Source organism: Marmota marmota, unplaced genomic scaffold (genome assembly GCF_001458135.2).
Source record: "Marmota marmota marmota unplaced genomic scaffold, marMar, whole genome shotgun sequence".
NCBI lineage: Eukaryota > Metazoa > Chordata > Mammalia > Rodentia > Sciuridae > Marmota > Marmota marmota.
Window position 1 is genome coordinate 23,114,346 of NW_025999982.1, and position 17,348 is coordinate 23,131,693.

The 17,348-nt window shown below is 37.9% G+C and overlaps 1 protein-coding gene across 31 annotated transcripts in view; it reads right to left on the reverse strand.

Moving 5' to 3' along the window:
- Dst (dystonin) overlaps positions 1–17,348 on the reverse strand; it is a 436,897-nt gene that overhangs the window by 191,892 nt on the left and 227,657 nt on the right. The window contains exon 1 of one of the 31 annotated variants that reach the window (XM_048805546.1): positions 12,893–14,047. The exons of the other annotated variants lie outside the window; for them this stretch is intronic. Coding sequence (XP_048661503.1) covers positions 12,893–13,651 — 759 coding nt within the window. The 5' untranslated portion in view covers positions 13,652–14,047. Of the gene's footprint in view, positions 1–12,892; positions 14,048–17,348 lie in introns of those variants that run through there. 31 annotated transcript variants of the gene reach the window in all.

Below are 17,348 nucleotides of genomic sequence, written 5' to 3' on the forward strand. Positions count from 1 at the left end.
AGCTCCCCGACGCTTTACCTGGGAGCCACTCAACCAAGATCTTTATCAAGGCAGCTGAGCAACTTCCTTGCTCCCACCCTAAACTATGAGGCTTGGAAACCATCTCAGAAAACCATCCTACAACACCATATGTTACCACCACAAATTCCAGGTCTGCAATCTTGGGTTGCCAATAAACATGTCTCCCATTGATGTGAAATAATCACCTTTTCTTCTTCATAGAGAAAACAGCCCCATGAGCCAGTACTCCCTCACCTCCCTGTCCTGTTACACTCTTTGTCTCCATCTGACCTTTCTCCTCCAGTACACTTAATTATTTCACCTTCTGCTTCCTAGAGATCTTATTCTATCTATTATTCTCTTTCATCTCAGTCTTTCTTCTCCATATTTAAAATGCCCAAGTCTCTCCCATCCTAAAGTAAAAGTAAATAACCTTCAACTCAATTCCCTCTTATCTCTGTCCCTCTCTCAGGAAAGCTACCTAAAACAGTATTCTGTAATTTTTTTTTCTTTTTGTCTTTATTACATTCTCTTCTCTACCTGCTGTGATTTGGTTTCCATCCCCATCACTCCACTGAAACTGAGCAGAGATGACCAGACAAGAGAGTCTGGTAATTCTTGCTCATGACTATTTTCAGAGTTAGGAAGGAAATTAGTTTGCAAAACACAATTAAATTGATAGGTAGGGGAAAACTGAAGAGGTGAAAGATTGGGAGAAGTCATCTATCACCACCTCTTTCACAAACTCACTCATTCAACAAACACCTGTAAGCATATGCATGAACCATTAATGTTCATTGGTTACACAAATGTCTTCACAAAGCATACGATGTAATCAGCAAGAAGAGTTCGTAGTTATTTGCCAATACCTCCATTTTCTAATCCTGATCTCTTCAAGGCACCTGTCCCTGGCAGTGATGCCACTCCTTTCTGGTTTTCCTCTGGTCTCTGGGCATTCCTTCTCGGTCTTCATTAGAGGCTCCTCTAGAGCACAACTTTAATGCTACCCTTCAGGCCTGGGCCTCAGTCCTCTCCTCTCAGTCCTCGATGATTTCCTCTACTACAATGCTTCCAACCATCCTTCACACTGATGACCCCTAGTCCCCATTTCATACACACTATCTTATCCCTAAACTCACCCCAACCCCCTAACCAACACTTTTATTGAAAGAGTAGAACTAACCACTTAAGTGAGCCAGACGCTGCTTTAAGCACTTCACAAATACCAACAGATCAGTGCTCAAAGAGGGCACTCTTAAACTGTGCTATATCTTACCTTTCCAAATTCAACATATCAAAAACTGATGTTTTCTTTCTCTTTCTTGCTCCTTTGACTATATTCTTAGCTCAGCCCCATCATTTACCCAGCTTCCCCCACATCAAAAATTCCTGAAGTCATCCTCGATGCAGTTCATTCTGTATGCCCACACTCACTGGTCACAGTCCTATGCAGCCTCCTTCCCCCTAACACCCTCCCTTTGAAACTCCTCAGTCTAGCACAATGAACTACTTCTTTCTCTACGCCAATGTATTTCCACAGGACACTACCATGTATATGAGCCATCCCTACCCAGAGAATGCACTGACCTTCTAGCCCTTCTCCATGAGCTGAGTACACCTGCAGAGTCTGGGTGTGGTGCCTGCCACCCACCCTGTGCATACTGCTTTACAGGAGTATGCACTGTGTACTATTTTTGTTTCTTGATAAATCTTTCCCCCCTCTAGCATATGAGCAACATACAAAGATAAACAATGTCTTATTCACTTAAGTATTATAGTGCCTGGCACATGACACTCAGCAAATACCCAATGAACAAAAGACTTTGTGACTGAGTCAGATACTTTAGGGATTTGCATTAATTCATTCAGGCAACCAGGATCTTCTTGATCACTTCTACTTTATCATATGTTTCAAGGTCCCACATGAGAGGCTTTACTACCTCTGTAGGTTGTAACCCCCAACCAACAGAACTGATCAACCTATAAAAATGTCACTTAACCAAGTAGGGTTTATCTGCTTCTCATTTACACAATAAAAATGACACATCTGACAACATTTTTCAAGAAATTTATCTTAGCTGGGGATGTAGCTCAGTGGTAGAATGCTTGCCTAGCATAAGCAAAAGCCTGAGCTCAATCCCCAGGATTACAAACAAAAACAAAAATGAAACAAATTTTATCATGACATTGTAAAAACAACCAAACTCCAGCAGTTGTTTTCTAAATTCAAGGAGAATATAATAGGGAAGCCAACGACCTGAACAAGTCCAAAGTAAACATGAATGTCAATCACAATAGTTATGACAGGCCTCAAAAGACGCTGGCCTGGCCAAAGCTTCTGCCTTCTTCTAGAACTGAGTTTCAATGTCAATGAATGTCTCAGGGTATGATCATGAGGGTTCTGACCTGAGAGCTGAATGGACTACTGGAAAGTGGGACCTAGTTGCAGGAAGTAGGTCACAGGAGCATACGGTGTGTGCCATTCTGGCTTTTACTCCAGGAAGAATAAGCTTCCCCATGAATTCAAGTGACATCAAGATTTGGCCTATGCTATGGATAAATAGCAATAAGCATGTGACAGTTGTGGTGTTCTGTGTTAAAATGCTTTAAATAGCTCAATAATTGCATGTATTCCTTTTTACATTTATAAGATTCCAAATTTAGATTAGGAATGAAAGTCTTCAGAATTTTTATGTCAAGGCCAAATATTTTCCAGAGCCCTGACTGAAGCTAGTTTCCAAAGCACAGCCCTGGGTTACAAAAGATCCTCATAAGGCATTCTCATAAACTCCCTGGACATGTTACAATGTAGTTTTCCAAATACAGGTCCTAAACATATTATTTCTATTGGTAATAAAACAAATTTAACCCATTTGATAGGAGGACCATAAACTCATTTGGATTAGACATGTGGCTGGTAACTATATTTTTAACATTTTAATTTTGAGCCCTCTGGGCATAAAAAAGAATCCTGATACCCAAAATATAAAGTTATTTTCATAGTTCAGGATGCCAGGCTTTGAGAATAAAGGAGTTACCACCTCTATTTTACCTCTTTACTCCATTTATAAGCAAGCTCAAAAACTGAAATTAAAAATGCTGAAAACTAGCCTCAACCTTAAAAAAAGATTGATTCCAACAACCCTCACACTCTTTCCCACATTTGCTTCTCCTTTTCCCACTTCAACTCCACCCTTACACACAACATTGATACTTCATTCTATATTATTGCTTCTCCCTCTCAGCAGAGCTGACATCCAATGTTCAAAACATCAATAACTGGAATTAAATAGGTACAGAGGACTCCAGGTGAGGCTCTGGATAAGCAGTAAACAGAAGGAAAGAACCTGACCCCAATTCACACAGTTACAACTGTGGATTCCCCAGACACATGAACACTCCTGAACAGTCAGGGTTGTGGATAATGAACTGTTAGCCTTTTCACAGTGCAGGCCTGACTAAGTACCTCAGAGAGTGTGGTCAGGCAATGTGAACCACAGTCTCGATAAATGGCTAAAGGATGCAGTAAACACCTAAGAACAAGAACAACCTGTTAACTCTCCCTAGATTTTTACAGGGAGAAGAGAATCTTATTTCCCCACTTCCTCTTTCCCACCAACAACTTGAGTTGAGGCAACTATTATCTCTAGTCTAGATTACTGTCTCTATTCTCCAATGTCAATACCAATAGCATGTTTTAAAATATAGTCCTGATAGGCTTACAATGACACTGGGCTCAAGAGAGCGTCCACCTTCTTCTGAACAAAGCCTCAGTGTCTGGATTAGTAACAGCCCCCTAACTAGTCTCACTATACTAAGTCTTGCCCTACTCACATTCCCAGTCCAGTTCATCCTTTACTCTGCAGCCACAGTAATCTCATTAAGATTTGGTAGATCTCTCCAGACCCAAGCCATTCCTCTTCTATGATAAAACCATGTGAACATCAAGCTGTATCCACCACATGCTCCCTCTTTCCTACCTCTTCCCTTAAAATATTTCTCCCTTTAGGACACTCTCTCCATACTCAGTTCAACACAGCATCTATTAGGTGATCAATAGTATCTGCTAAATAAGAAGGATGGAAGGGAGAGAAAGAAAATAAGGAAGTAATTAAAAGAAAAAAGTGAGAAAGATCAGAAACATGTTCCACGTTTTCATTGGTATTAACCTGTCATGTAAACCTTGTCATTTTAGAAAATTAACCAGGCATGGTAGTGCACACCTATAATCCCAGCAACTAGGGAGCCTGAGGCAGGAGGATCACAAGTGTAAAAAGCCAGCCTTGGCAACTTAGTGAGGACCTAAGCAACTTAGTGAGACCCTGTCTCGAAATTAAAAATAAAAAGGGCTGGAGATGTGGCTCAGTGGTTAAGTGCCCCTGGTACCAAAGATATATAAATAGATTGATGGCAATTGTTTTCATTTTCCAATAATAACAATACACTGACCACTGCACAAAAGTATTCAGCAAGAAGAAAGCCCAAAGACCACTCAGTGATAACCCAATATCAAGGAGGGAAGCTGAGTTTCACCAAAATTGTTTCTCTTAAAAAACAAAAAAAAAACAAAAAAAACAAAAAACAAAAAAAACAATATGTAAACCTGGAGATGTCCTGTCAATGGAAAAAAAAAGTCAATATATTCCACAGTGCTCTGATTTCACTCACAGTCTACTGCTAAATGACCCACTTACTATGAAGTGAGTTGCAACAGCCTCACCATGTAAGTCAGCTGAATCTGTAAATGTGAAGTCCTAAGAGCAAAGTCAATGCCACCAGACAACTGGGCAACAGGAACACACTATTTTTATAGATGCTGTCATGCTTATGGCATGCAGTGAGAATACAAGAACAGCCGACTCTAAAGTTGACTCAGATACTCCCTGAGAGTTTATTCACATTTATCTTATTTTAATTATTTTGCAGTACTAGGGATTGAACTCAGGGTCTTGCACATGCTAGACAAGTGCTCTACCATTGAGCCACATCCCCAGCCCCTCTTTACCTTTTTAAAAACAAAAATGAATTTCTTTAACATAATGCAAATATTGCAAATTTTCTTTAAAAATTTTTTAATTACTTAAAAATTTTATCAAAATTACCATTTAAATAATTTATGTGCAATAGTTCTGAAGTTAAAATAACTAAGTAGTAAGATATTCCACTTAGAGAAGGCTATAAAAAGTAAAGACCAAAAGTCATGGGAATCCAAATCAAAAGGAAGCAGGGCCATTTGATGGACTCATTCATTTTACTGGTGAACAAGCTGAGACAAAAAGAAGTGATGTGATGTGCCAAAGGTCGCACAGCATGCTAGTAGGCAGCCTAGGTCACGAAGCTAGGTCTTTAGTTCCAATTCAGAATCTCTGAGAGTAAAATTTCTCCTTCACATAAATGAGAAAAAGGGGGGGGGGGGACTATTTTTACAACCAAGACTGATTTCCCCTCTATGTCAGTAGCCACACTGGATGCCACCAACTCAGCTTCCTTCCAGTGCACCCACAGCTGGGAAATGGCAGCACAGGCACAGATCTGAGAGGGCATCCCCAGCTCTGCCTCATCCCTAACAGTCAATTAAGCCCCTTTTTCACTGAAGCAGCTCAGCCTGTGTGTGTATAGAGCAGCTGATATGCATGACATTCTCACATTTTCAGCGGAAGACATGTATCTCTCACATAAACTGGATATCAAGGTTCATAAACAATTTCCCCACCAAGCTAGGTGCAGTGGCATGCCTATAGCCCCAGATACTCAGAAGCCTGGGGAAGGAAAACAACTCAACACCCAGAGTTCAAGGTCAGCCTAGACAACATAGCAAGGCTGTGTTTTATTAAAAAAAAAGAAAAAAAAAATCCCCACTAGACTAATCACAGCTCTGTTACTGACAGCCTCTTCCCCCTCAGAATTGCAGATTGGCTTCTGGCCTTATATTCTCTTTCCTCTCCTATATCCGAGATATTCTCATTAATGCCTTTGAAATGAACCCGCAGTAAGTTGTAAATAATCAAAAGCAGCTTCAAGAATTGGCTCTTCCAACAGGTATTTCTGTTTGAACAAGTTGACAGTTTTAAGCCAACCTTGGAATTTGAGAAAGATGGTCAGCACATTGACTGACACATAGTGGGTGTTCACTAAATATTTGCTGAAGAAATTAGTGAGAGGAGGTAGGATGGGGGTTGGGGAGAAGCTGGCAGCTGACCCTGCTTATGCAGAATGCTTTATGACCAGAGAAAGCAAGAAGTGTACTGGAAAGTTTTGAAAACTCACAGAGCTCTTCTTTCAGAGGGTGACTACAGGTGTTTTATCTTTTCCACAGAAGAAGACAGTAATAGGATAAAGATTATAAAGCACTTCTCAGTCTCTTATGTCTACTCCACACATAAAATCCCATTTAATTCTCACAACAAGAAACCATCCAATTTTACAGATGTGAATAAGATGACCTGGGTTAAAATTAAGTATTCTTATGCCACCCCTCATCAGTGCTCTTTCCTCTATTTCACTAAACCTACAACAGTTTCCTACAACATTCTGGAAGGAGCTTTATCCATCAATGAACCACCTCATTCTATAGAAGCAGAACCAGACTTGGGAAATGCAATAGATGTAGAAATGATAGGCAGCCGACTGATCTTCTGTGCAGAACACAGAATCCTTATCAATTTAGAGCATAAGATACAAAAATGCTATTGAATGAAAATTCAATTCCTTCTTGCTTTTATTAAAATAAAAATTAAGATTATATTCTAGGGGGCTGGGGATATAGTTCAGTTGGTACAGTACCTCACATGCACAAGGCCCTGGGTTCAATCCCCAGCACCACAAAGAGACAGAGAGAGAGAGAGAGATTGATTGATTATATTCTACATGAAAAAGTTGAGATATTAATAAAAGGCCAGGAATAAAACAGGTGAAGCTTGAGATTCTTCTACCTCACTAGTCTCTTAACAATTATTTCAAATCTAACACTGGGAAGAAAACTGGGGCATGTCTGTGGAGAGGGAGACTTGCGTTCAATTCCTGATTCCACCATTTACTAGTTCCTGTGACTTCTCTGGGCCTCAATTTCCTTTCATGTAAAATGAGGATCATAGTACCTCCTCACTGGGCTCTTGACAGACTAAGACAACTCATGTACACGGCTCAGAACAGTGCCTACCCCACAGTGAAGGAGGTAACTAAGAAGGGGACTATGACTGCTTACTCTTTGATTCTTAACATGTGACATTACAGTCAGGGAAAATTGAATTCCATATTGAATTTGTCAACACAGGCAAATATTTCTTAGCCAAGATGCTTGTGTCCAAGAACCATTTCTCCCAAAATGTTTTTAACTATTTTGGCAGAAATAAATGTAATCAACACATTTTAAGTGTCTGCTTCCAAGCTTCAAAAAAAGTGTAAAATTGCTCCAAAAAAATATTTTTAACTGCAACCATGGCTCAAACATTTTGAAAATTCTGACTTGGTACAAACTGCCTGCAGGAGAGGAAAGATTTAAATAAAGGGTCAAGCCATGAAAAAGTTGGTAAAGATCAACTGCTAATGCTCTAAACTGATGACTACATTGAGCAAATTCTCTATTCCTTATTCAAACAGAGAGAAACCCCAACATAAAAATTACTACCTTTTTTGTAGAGCAAAGGATTTAAAACTTCTGTAGGTCCTTCATTTAATTTAAAAAACAGAAGCATTAGAATATTGAAATGGACCTCAATTCTAAACTGTTATTTTAAAGCTAGATTTTTAAAAACTAGTTGTGAAATCTAAATGACAAGAAACTAGTCAAAAATCAATGAATTCATTTGTATTTTTTCAAAAGAGATCAAATTGTTCAGATAGAAATAAACTAGTCAATTATACAATGAATTACCTTTGTCTTCCAAGATCTGTGGAGCAAAACTATCATATGAAAGGAAAAGCATTTAAATTTTATCCAAGTCCTTGAATTCTCAATATGAATTCTATTGTCTAAGCTTCATATTTTCAGAGAAACAATAATGAATAAACATAATTCAGAGCAATTGAGTATTAATGCATTATTCTCTTCTAAGATGGTTAATAAAAATTTTTAAGTTTTTAATATAATAATTAATAAAGTAAAAATACTCAATTCTTCATTACTAAAAATACTGATGATATAATTTTTACAATATCCATACTCCTCATTTCTCATCTTTCTTTAGGTCACTGCACTATTAATTGGCAATTCACCAGAGAATGGAAAGAAACATGGAAGTAGCTTCCTTCTTTAATATGGTCATATGGTTTTGTGGGAAGTTAAAATTCATCACCATCTCAGAAACCTAATTTTTAGGAACCTAGGTTTACGGCCCTGGTCCTGTCATTTGTTCTGAACAAACAGCAGGCTATAATGCACAAGGCTGTTTTACTTAACTCTAAGTGCTCAGTTTGGGTTCAATATATAATACATAATAAATTTCTGACACAGAAATACAGGAAGAGATGGAGAGAAGAAGTGAAATAAATGAACAAACAAAAAATCTCATGCTTATGTACTTGGGTTCATGAACATTTAAAGCTGAAAAAGATGTATGTGGGAAAAGGAGGTTCATAGTTCAACTTGGTAGACAACTTGGGGCAAATCCACGCTCCATTACTTGCTAGTTAAGTGAGCTGAGCAATTTATTTAACTTTCCTGAGCCTCAATTTCCTCATCCATAATGATAAATCTAAAAAAGAACCACTTCATAGGCCTGCTCTGGAAGATAAGTAATGTAATGGGGAAGTGACTAGTATATTACAGATTTCAAAAAACACCATCAGTCATAGAATCATGATCTGGTCCAAAATCCTTCTCTAGAACTAGAGAAATGAACTGTTAAGTCACACTGCTTTCTGATAGCAAAGCTTGACTATAAAAAACTCAGATCACTTGCCTTGTAGGGCCATTATCCACTACTTATCAGAAAATCTACACTGAGAAGAAAATGAAACAGCAAATGCTAAAAGGGAAAGCAGATTCTCAAAATTTTGTGTCATCATTACCCTAGGTACATGTATAAGATATGAATGGTGCAAAAATACTTTGTGTACAATCAGTGTCTTTAAAAATTATGCTCTATATGTGTAATATAAAATGAATTGCATTGTGCCATCATAATTAACCAATTAGAATTAACAAACAAATCAATAAAAAAAAACGATCTATATATGTATATGCCAACATATACAACACTCTCTCCCTGCCAGGAACTATTCTGATGAAGTTAAATCTGGGGTAGGATGTTTTCAATAAACATTTCAGATGATTCCCCTGCAAGGACTCTGGTCCAAACTCGAAGAAGAGCCATAGACTAAGAATAGCAAAAAGCTTTCCATCCCACCTGTAGAGTTCCAGCCTGATCTACTATATTAGAATCACTGGGAATGACATAAATGCACCTATATGGTTTGCAATTAACGAAGATTATTCTTACATGTGCTCAGATTAGAGATTCCCTGGCCTATAAGTAGAGAATTCAACTATCTTTGCTGACATCAACCTGACAAGACTGGGAAGAGGCAGAATTTGTGAAATTAAAAAAAGGTGGGAAAAAAGAATGCTTTATGGAAAGAGCTCAAGGGAAAAAGTAGGAGACCTTGTCATAAGGTATGAGAAGCATGTATTATATAAACCAGGGAATCCCTGAGTCCAGCCCCAATGTCCCCAAAGATAATCTACTCTCTGTCACCACTGTTTATGACATTCATCTTTCACAGACAATCCTATAAACATCAAATCCTGCTCTGATCTCTTCTTAGCAATCTCCTTCAGAATTTTTTCCCCCCTAAGAGATAAGGCTTTGCTATGTTGCCCAGGCTGGGGGGCAGGTGTGATCCCACTAATGATCAGCACATGAGTTATGATCTGCTACATCTCTGAACTGGGCCAGTTCACCCCTCCTCATGCTGAATTTAGAATGGACACCCCATCAGCATAGAGCATTACAGTCCCAAATTCCTGGGCCCAGGCAATCTTCCTACCTCAGTCTCCCATTAGCTGGGACTACTGTTACACCCAAGCAGAAATTCTTTTTTTTTTTTTTTTTTGGTCCCTTTTTCAGTCTCCTGGTCAATGTCACCTCCTTAGATGTCTTTTTTTTTTAATTATTTTATTTGTTTTAATTAGTTTCACATGTCAGTACAATGATCTTGACATATCATACATTTGAATCAGATGGGGTATAATTTCTCATTTTTCTGAGTGTACACATTGCAGAATCATATTGGTCATACAGTCACGTATATATATATATACAGCAATAATAATGTCTATTTTATTCAAGCAGAAATTCTTTGACAATTAAATGAAACAGATGTCATGCTACCATTAACACAACTAATCCTATTTACTATAGTCCTTCAGGACTTACTTAATACCTGTGAGTTTCTATTTCTTCATTCTATATAAGAAGACCTATCAATTTGGCCTATTTCATACAGTTATTGGGATGATCCTAAGACATAATGTGTCTGCTTTTAATTTTACCAATTAAAAGAAGCATACAAATCTAAGATACTCCCCCTTTTTTTTTCTTATTTACTCACCTACTTATCCTAATACATATGTAGCATGCTTATGAGATTTATATTCATCTGGCATGCAAAGAAGGGCCAGCTGCTTGGCCTCAGAGCCCCAGAGCCTGGAGGGCCACTCTAGGTCAGCCTATTATAAGGATTTAAAGAGGAGGTACACTGGTCATCCGTACTGAGATTGACTAATGTCACAGGACTCAAGAAGTTCAAGTCAGGTTAAGATGAGCTCAAAGAATCGTACATTATCCACTTGGAAATTAACTCACATGTCATCAAGCCCAACCAAGCATACAACTAAGAGGAAGAATGGATCAAATAGGGAAGACATAAAAAAGTATGTGAAAGGAATAAACGAGTGTTGGCTAACCATTTCTGGAACTGAACACTAATGAAGGGGTTGGGAGCTCTCCACTGAATCTAATTTTCCAGTGAAAAGTGTGGAATCCAATGTAAAATAAAAGAGTTCTGTGGAAAGTTCTAAGCAGAGACAATTAAGCAGAGTCAAACACCTCCAAGGAAACAGAAAGAATGCTCCAACAGCAACAGCTGAACTGTTGGGTCTGGCTCTTTGTATGCCACAGAACAGTCTTCATCTGCACTGCAGGGAAGTGAGATGTCAAACTCCTCAGATAAAATAATGACTCTCCCACTCAACTCTGACCTAGCAGAAGCCAGGCTTTGTTAAGTACCTCCAAATCAATGCTTAACAATTCTGATGGCAGGTTTATGACTTATATTCACACAGATTTTCCTCAAGTTTCAAAATCACTGGTTACACAAATTACAAACAAGAGCAATATCCTAGGCCTGAGGATAAGACTAAAAAACGGAGGGGGGGGCACTCATATACCACTTGGGAAACAGATTTTAAGAAATTGAAAAAAGCATACTACTAACTTGAAGCCAAAGTATGCAAAAAGCAGTTGGAAAATGTGAAAGTAAACCAAGGGCTTACATTCATAAACATAACAGCCAAAAAAAAAAAAATTCTTTTTGGACCAGCCTTTATTCCAGACCTACACAGAGAATGACAGACTGGAGGCTTTCTATTTAAAATGCCACCACTGTAAAATGTAAACAGAAGTGATGACATAATAATGGCAAGGTGTGTGGTGTGTACAAACTGGGACACCTTCAGGAGAACTCACCAGCCAAGGTCAAGGATGACTGTGCACACTAACCCTGATAACACCTCATTCTATCACTGTGCAAATAAATGATTTCTGCCCAATGATACAATGACCTGCCCAGAAATGTTGAACATTACAAATATCACTTACATCCAGATGTTTTGATTAAAAGATAAAGTTAGGAATCGCTTAAAGAAAAAGCTGTCAACTCCCAACTGGTAACATGGCAAAGTTGTTTGAGTAATGCACTTCCCAGGCAAGTAAATAAATGCAGATCCTATTACTTTTAAAGACGAGTAAAAACCCCAGAGAAGAAACTTGTATGGAACTTAAATATCAATGTCAGGAATAAGGATCTCAACTTCCTGGAAGTGTGTGTCATATTCAAATTTCTATCACATGTTGTCTTAATGATTTCTTATTTCTGATGGGAGCCAAGAAATAACTCATGTAAACAAAGAGACAGAACAAATTTAAGCAATTTCATCTGTGCCCCCACCCCCAACATACATATAGAATTGGAAGCAATTTTCTGAATGTTTTTGTACATGAAACTGAGAGAGAACTGGATTTTGGCTTTTTAAATTTGTGGGATAGTAAGTCAGTATTGACTGGTAACTGTACTATATAAACATATCCAAGCTATTGAACAATATCCAAACTATTGTCTTATCATGACTGCTTTCATTTTTCAATATTTTTTAAATTTTTAATTAACATATAGTAATGGTACATATTTATGGGGCACAGTGCGGCATTTCAATATCTGTGTACAATTTGTAATGATCAATTGGCATTTCTATCATCTTAGACATTTATTATTTCTCAGTTTGGGGGAATATTCAAAATCCCCTCTACTATTTTGAAATATTTGATTGTTATGACTATTCTGTCATTTAACTCTTAACTACCATGTAGCTAAGTTTCCACAGGCTAATCCGTAAGAAAAGTCAATGAACTAGAGAAATTTTAAAAAATACATTCTCTTAAACCAGTGCTTTTCTAATTATTCCAACAATAAGTGTACAAAATGTCAAAGTAAAACTTCAAAAAAGAATACAAATAACACCAAAAAAATCACAATAATCAAATATTTGTAAGGCTAGAATAAAATAGACCAAGAACTCCATAGCTTTCACATAACAAATTACAAAACCTCAGTCTAATGCAGGCAAGTGGAACACTTATTTACACCTTAAATTCAGGCTTCACATTTCACTTACCTCATCTCCATATGTGTCCTTGGAAACAGAGGACATAATAGCACAGAGCGAATGGCATCTCCTTTTTGTGAACTGAACATGATGTGTTGCACAAGGGCAAAATCTCTCAGTGCCTGGCCTGTCTTGAACACTGCTATAACTTTCTGAGGGAATTTCAGCAGACTCACTCTTTGCAAGTGATCTCTCTCTATCACAGTGAATGGAACTTAAGCTGGCTGCCTTTCGGAAAGGAAAAACATCAGTTTTTCTCTGGAATGTTATTTCTCTTGTGTTGACATCATCTAAATGCTTCTTCCTCTTTGCACAATATGGAGTGCTGTCATTTTCTGAAAGCTCTTCATCCAGGGCACTTAAGCATGCTTTTATTTCACTGTCTTTAGCAGGAGACGTATTCACTTGGTAAGACACACTACTTACAGCCCTCAGCAGAAGTTTCTGTTTAACACCATCAGTTGCAACCTCTGTCTTCTCTCGCTGAACACAGTCTTCTGGTGCAGGGCCAGAGGGAACAGAGCCCTCCGGTTCCAGTCCTCTGGATAAAAGAGTTGGCTGTTTTCTTGAAAACTGAATGTCACACTTCTTGCCTTCATTTCTACTCTTTTGCTCGACCAACTCTGGGTTCCCTACAGCTTTCTGGCTCAGTTTTCTTCTGAAATATTTTCTTCCGGGAGGATATTTTTCAGGGCTCAAAGGAGTTTTGGCAGGATCGAAATACTGTTCTTCTTTCTCGGCTCTTACACAGCCACACACATTCCCCATTTGATCTGTAGATCACAGCTCCACAAAGCCACTCATTTCAAAATCCAGGCTTAGACCTTCTCCATGAAGTCCAGAGATTCTATTCTGACTTGTAATTCCTCACAGACTTTGTGACCATCCTCTTCAGCCTGAGGCCATTTTGCTTATGAAAAAGGCACACGCAAGAAATGCTGTGGCATCTTGCCCAGCCGGGTCCCTGTGTCTCATTAGACACTGTGGCTTATTTCTGGCCACCAATCCTCTTAGACCAACATTACTGCTCACTGCCAAATGACAACACTGATGAGCTTTCAAGGCAAACCCTTGATTCACTGCTAGAGAGGATTATGACCCTCACATTAACTCTCAGCTTTCTGTAATGCAGACACGCTACCAAAGTTTGCATTAACCTTTGAAACTACTGGTGGTTCAACCAATCAGAGAGCAAACAGAAAGCAAATACCAGTCAGGAGAGATTTAGCAAAGTGCCTTTCAAATTCAGTTTCAAATAGTCTCTACTATTTAAAATAAAACCCTCTTTCCTTAAAAAACACCAACTAATTCTGGTACTTTCACACAAACAAGCTCAAAAAATCCCAAATTATATTAAAGACTCTTATTCAAAACAGCATATAAAAATCTGATTCAATAATTAGCCCAAGAAGAAATAATAATACTGAATAAAATTTTTAAAATTTTTTTCTAAAATAAATCTTTTAATATAGTTTGAAATATTTTTCAAATAACTACAGTTCCAAGCCATCGCCATTATCTGATCATTAAAACTTTCATATGAGTAGATCAATGAATGATAGGATTTAAAGCAGGGAAACTTAGCCAAACGAAACATCTGTGCATTGTTATACATGAGTAAAGGCAGTTAAACTTTATATGTAACCTTCATACTTGTACTCTAGTTAAATATTATACAGATCAGTAGGGACCTGCTGGAAAAATAATAAATTAGAATGGAACCTGATTATCTCAGGTGTGCATATTTCTAACACTGAGTCACAGATAGGATACCAAAGAAACTAGCATAGCATAAAATGCACTTAACACATAGGCAAACATCATTTGACTGCAAAAAAATTAAATCAGAAGATAGAACTCACTGTATTTCACTGAGTAAGAATATTCAATTAATCATCAATAATGTTGCAGATACTTGTTAGTAATAGACACCTCACTATATTATTTTCCTGTATAATTTAAAATAGAAATTAGGGCTCGGGTTGTGGCTCAGTGGTAGAGCATTCACCTAGCACGTGCGAGGCCCTGGGTTCGATCCTCAGCACCGCATAAAAATAAATAAAGGTTTTGTGTCCAACTACAACTAAAAAGTAAATATTCAAAAATAAAATAAAATAGAAATTAACATTCTCCAGTGGCAAAAACTGAAGACAATGGCAAAAATAAGGTCTTGGGATTGTCAGGTTGTTGTTCATTTGATTTTAAATTTCTTCAAAGGCAACAGAACATTACTCAAAAGTATTCAAATGGGTGATGTTGGGATTCCTACTAACATGCTGGAGAGGCAACCTGTGATTTCAGTCCCCACCACCCTTCCCTCCAGCCCTGCCAAACTAAGCAATTGTCCATTTCCTCACCACATGCACCGTTTCCTCTCCCAGCAATAGCTCAACTTTAGTATCTGCCTGAGTTGGCACCATCTTGCAAAGCCTATCTCTACTAGCTATAAAAATCTCCTTTATTTTCTAATCCTTCCTAATCCTATCACAATGCTCTCTTCCTATACCTCTTTATTTCTATTTTTGTGGCCAATAGATTCATCACCCTTGATTATGATTAATTATGAACATTCTCCTAATAGACAAGACAATGTACTTAATTATTTTAATATTTCTGGACTGAGCATATGGTGGCTAATGGTATAGGATTAGTGAAATGATAATGCCTCCCTGCAAAATGCTTCCCTGAAACATAGATTCAATGAGTCATGCCCACAGCAAATATTTTTAAAATAAATAAATTGGTCTTCTGAAATTACTTCCCTACTTATGTAAGGTACAGAGAGGGGAAAAAGGCTCAGTCACTCTGAGTGAGGAATGGTTACCACTGTTATAAATAGCTTTATATCTTGGGATATCAGAAAACAGTTCTAATTTTCAGTTATGACAGTACTAAGAAAAGTTTTTTCATTTAAATAAGAAGAAACATTTCCATTTTTACCAAAATATAGATAGGTTCCATTTTCAATAAACCTTGTTCTAACTTTAAAATATCGATATTAATGTCTTGTAATTCAGGTCGTACAATACAGTGGATTCCACAGGAACATATCAGAAGGAAATCTTCTTCTGATATTTCTTCTAACTAAACCTTCTCTTCCCTCTTGCCCATGCTAAGTAAGCACTTTACTACTGAACTACACCCACATTGCCCCTTAATATGTAATTCTTCTTGAAGGATCTTTTGCTTCAAATTTCCTCAAACTTAGGGTCTAAATCCACTGCTTCTAATTCCCAACCACATCCTCACATATCTATTTATTATTTTCTAATTTCTGCTCCCAACAGCATGGGAAGTGTTTTCTCCAAGGTCTCCCACATCTTCCTTACAGACAAACTATTAACCTGCACACTGATATAATCTTCTCATGGTCTCTAGCAACATTTCTTACTGTTCATCACTCTTCCATACTTGAAATTTTCTTCTCTTGGTTTTATCAATTCATCTTCCTGTTGCTTCATCCACCTCTCTATATATTCCTTTCTATTTCCTCAGTAGCATCTTTTCCTGCACCTGTGAAAAGATCTTCAGATCTTCTCCATCCCAAGATTATTAACACCTGTACCTCTGACTTCTCAGTTCTGTTTTGCTCATCTGCCTCCAAATACCCTGTGGACAAACAGGACATCCCACCTGCCATCAAACCCACTCAGAAGGACAGTAGTTGTCCACCACCCCTTGGCCTTCACCCCTATGTCTTTTGTAGTTTACTGTTTTCTGATCTCTCAGGCTAGAGATGAATCATCCCTTACTAAGACTCTTCTCCATCCTCTATGCCCTGTGGTCAAGTCCCTATTTTCCTTCTTAAAAATCTGTCTTCTTTTGCCAGGCTCTGTGGTGCATGCCTATAACCCCATCTACTCAGCTGAGGCAGGAGGATTACAGATTTGAGGACAGATCTAGCAACTTAGTGAGACCATCTCAAAATAAAATAAAAAAGGGCTGGAGATATAGTTCAGTGGCAGAGAGCTTGCCTAGCATATGCAAGGTCCTAGGTTCAACAACAGTACCATCCCCATCACCATTACCACCGAAAAACCCTCATCTCTTGCACTGAGTTTCCCATCCTCCCCTGAGCCATGACTTTTATCACTACTCTCTGAGAACACCACCTCAGCTTCTCACCTTACTCCTGACTATGGACTCTGCTTATTTCCATCTATTTTACAAATAAATAATAGATTCTGTTTTCTAAAACACAATTTTCCAAGCTCAGAGTGATTAAGTAATTTTCCCAATGCCATCACAGCAAGAAATTAAAAAAAATCAAGAACAAAACTTAATTCTCCCTTCTTCTAAAGCCTGAGTACTTTCTACTGCTTTAAAGCAATCTTTATTCTGGTGTCCAAAATTCAGACACAGCCTGCCTCACCAGTTGGGTGGTGAAGAGTTTGGCTCCCTCTTGTGACAGGCCTCCAACTCTGCCATCTGTTTTTTTTTTTTTTTTTTTTTTTTTTTTTTTTTT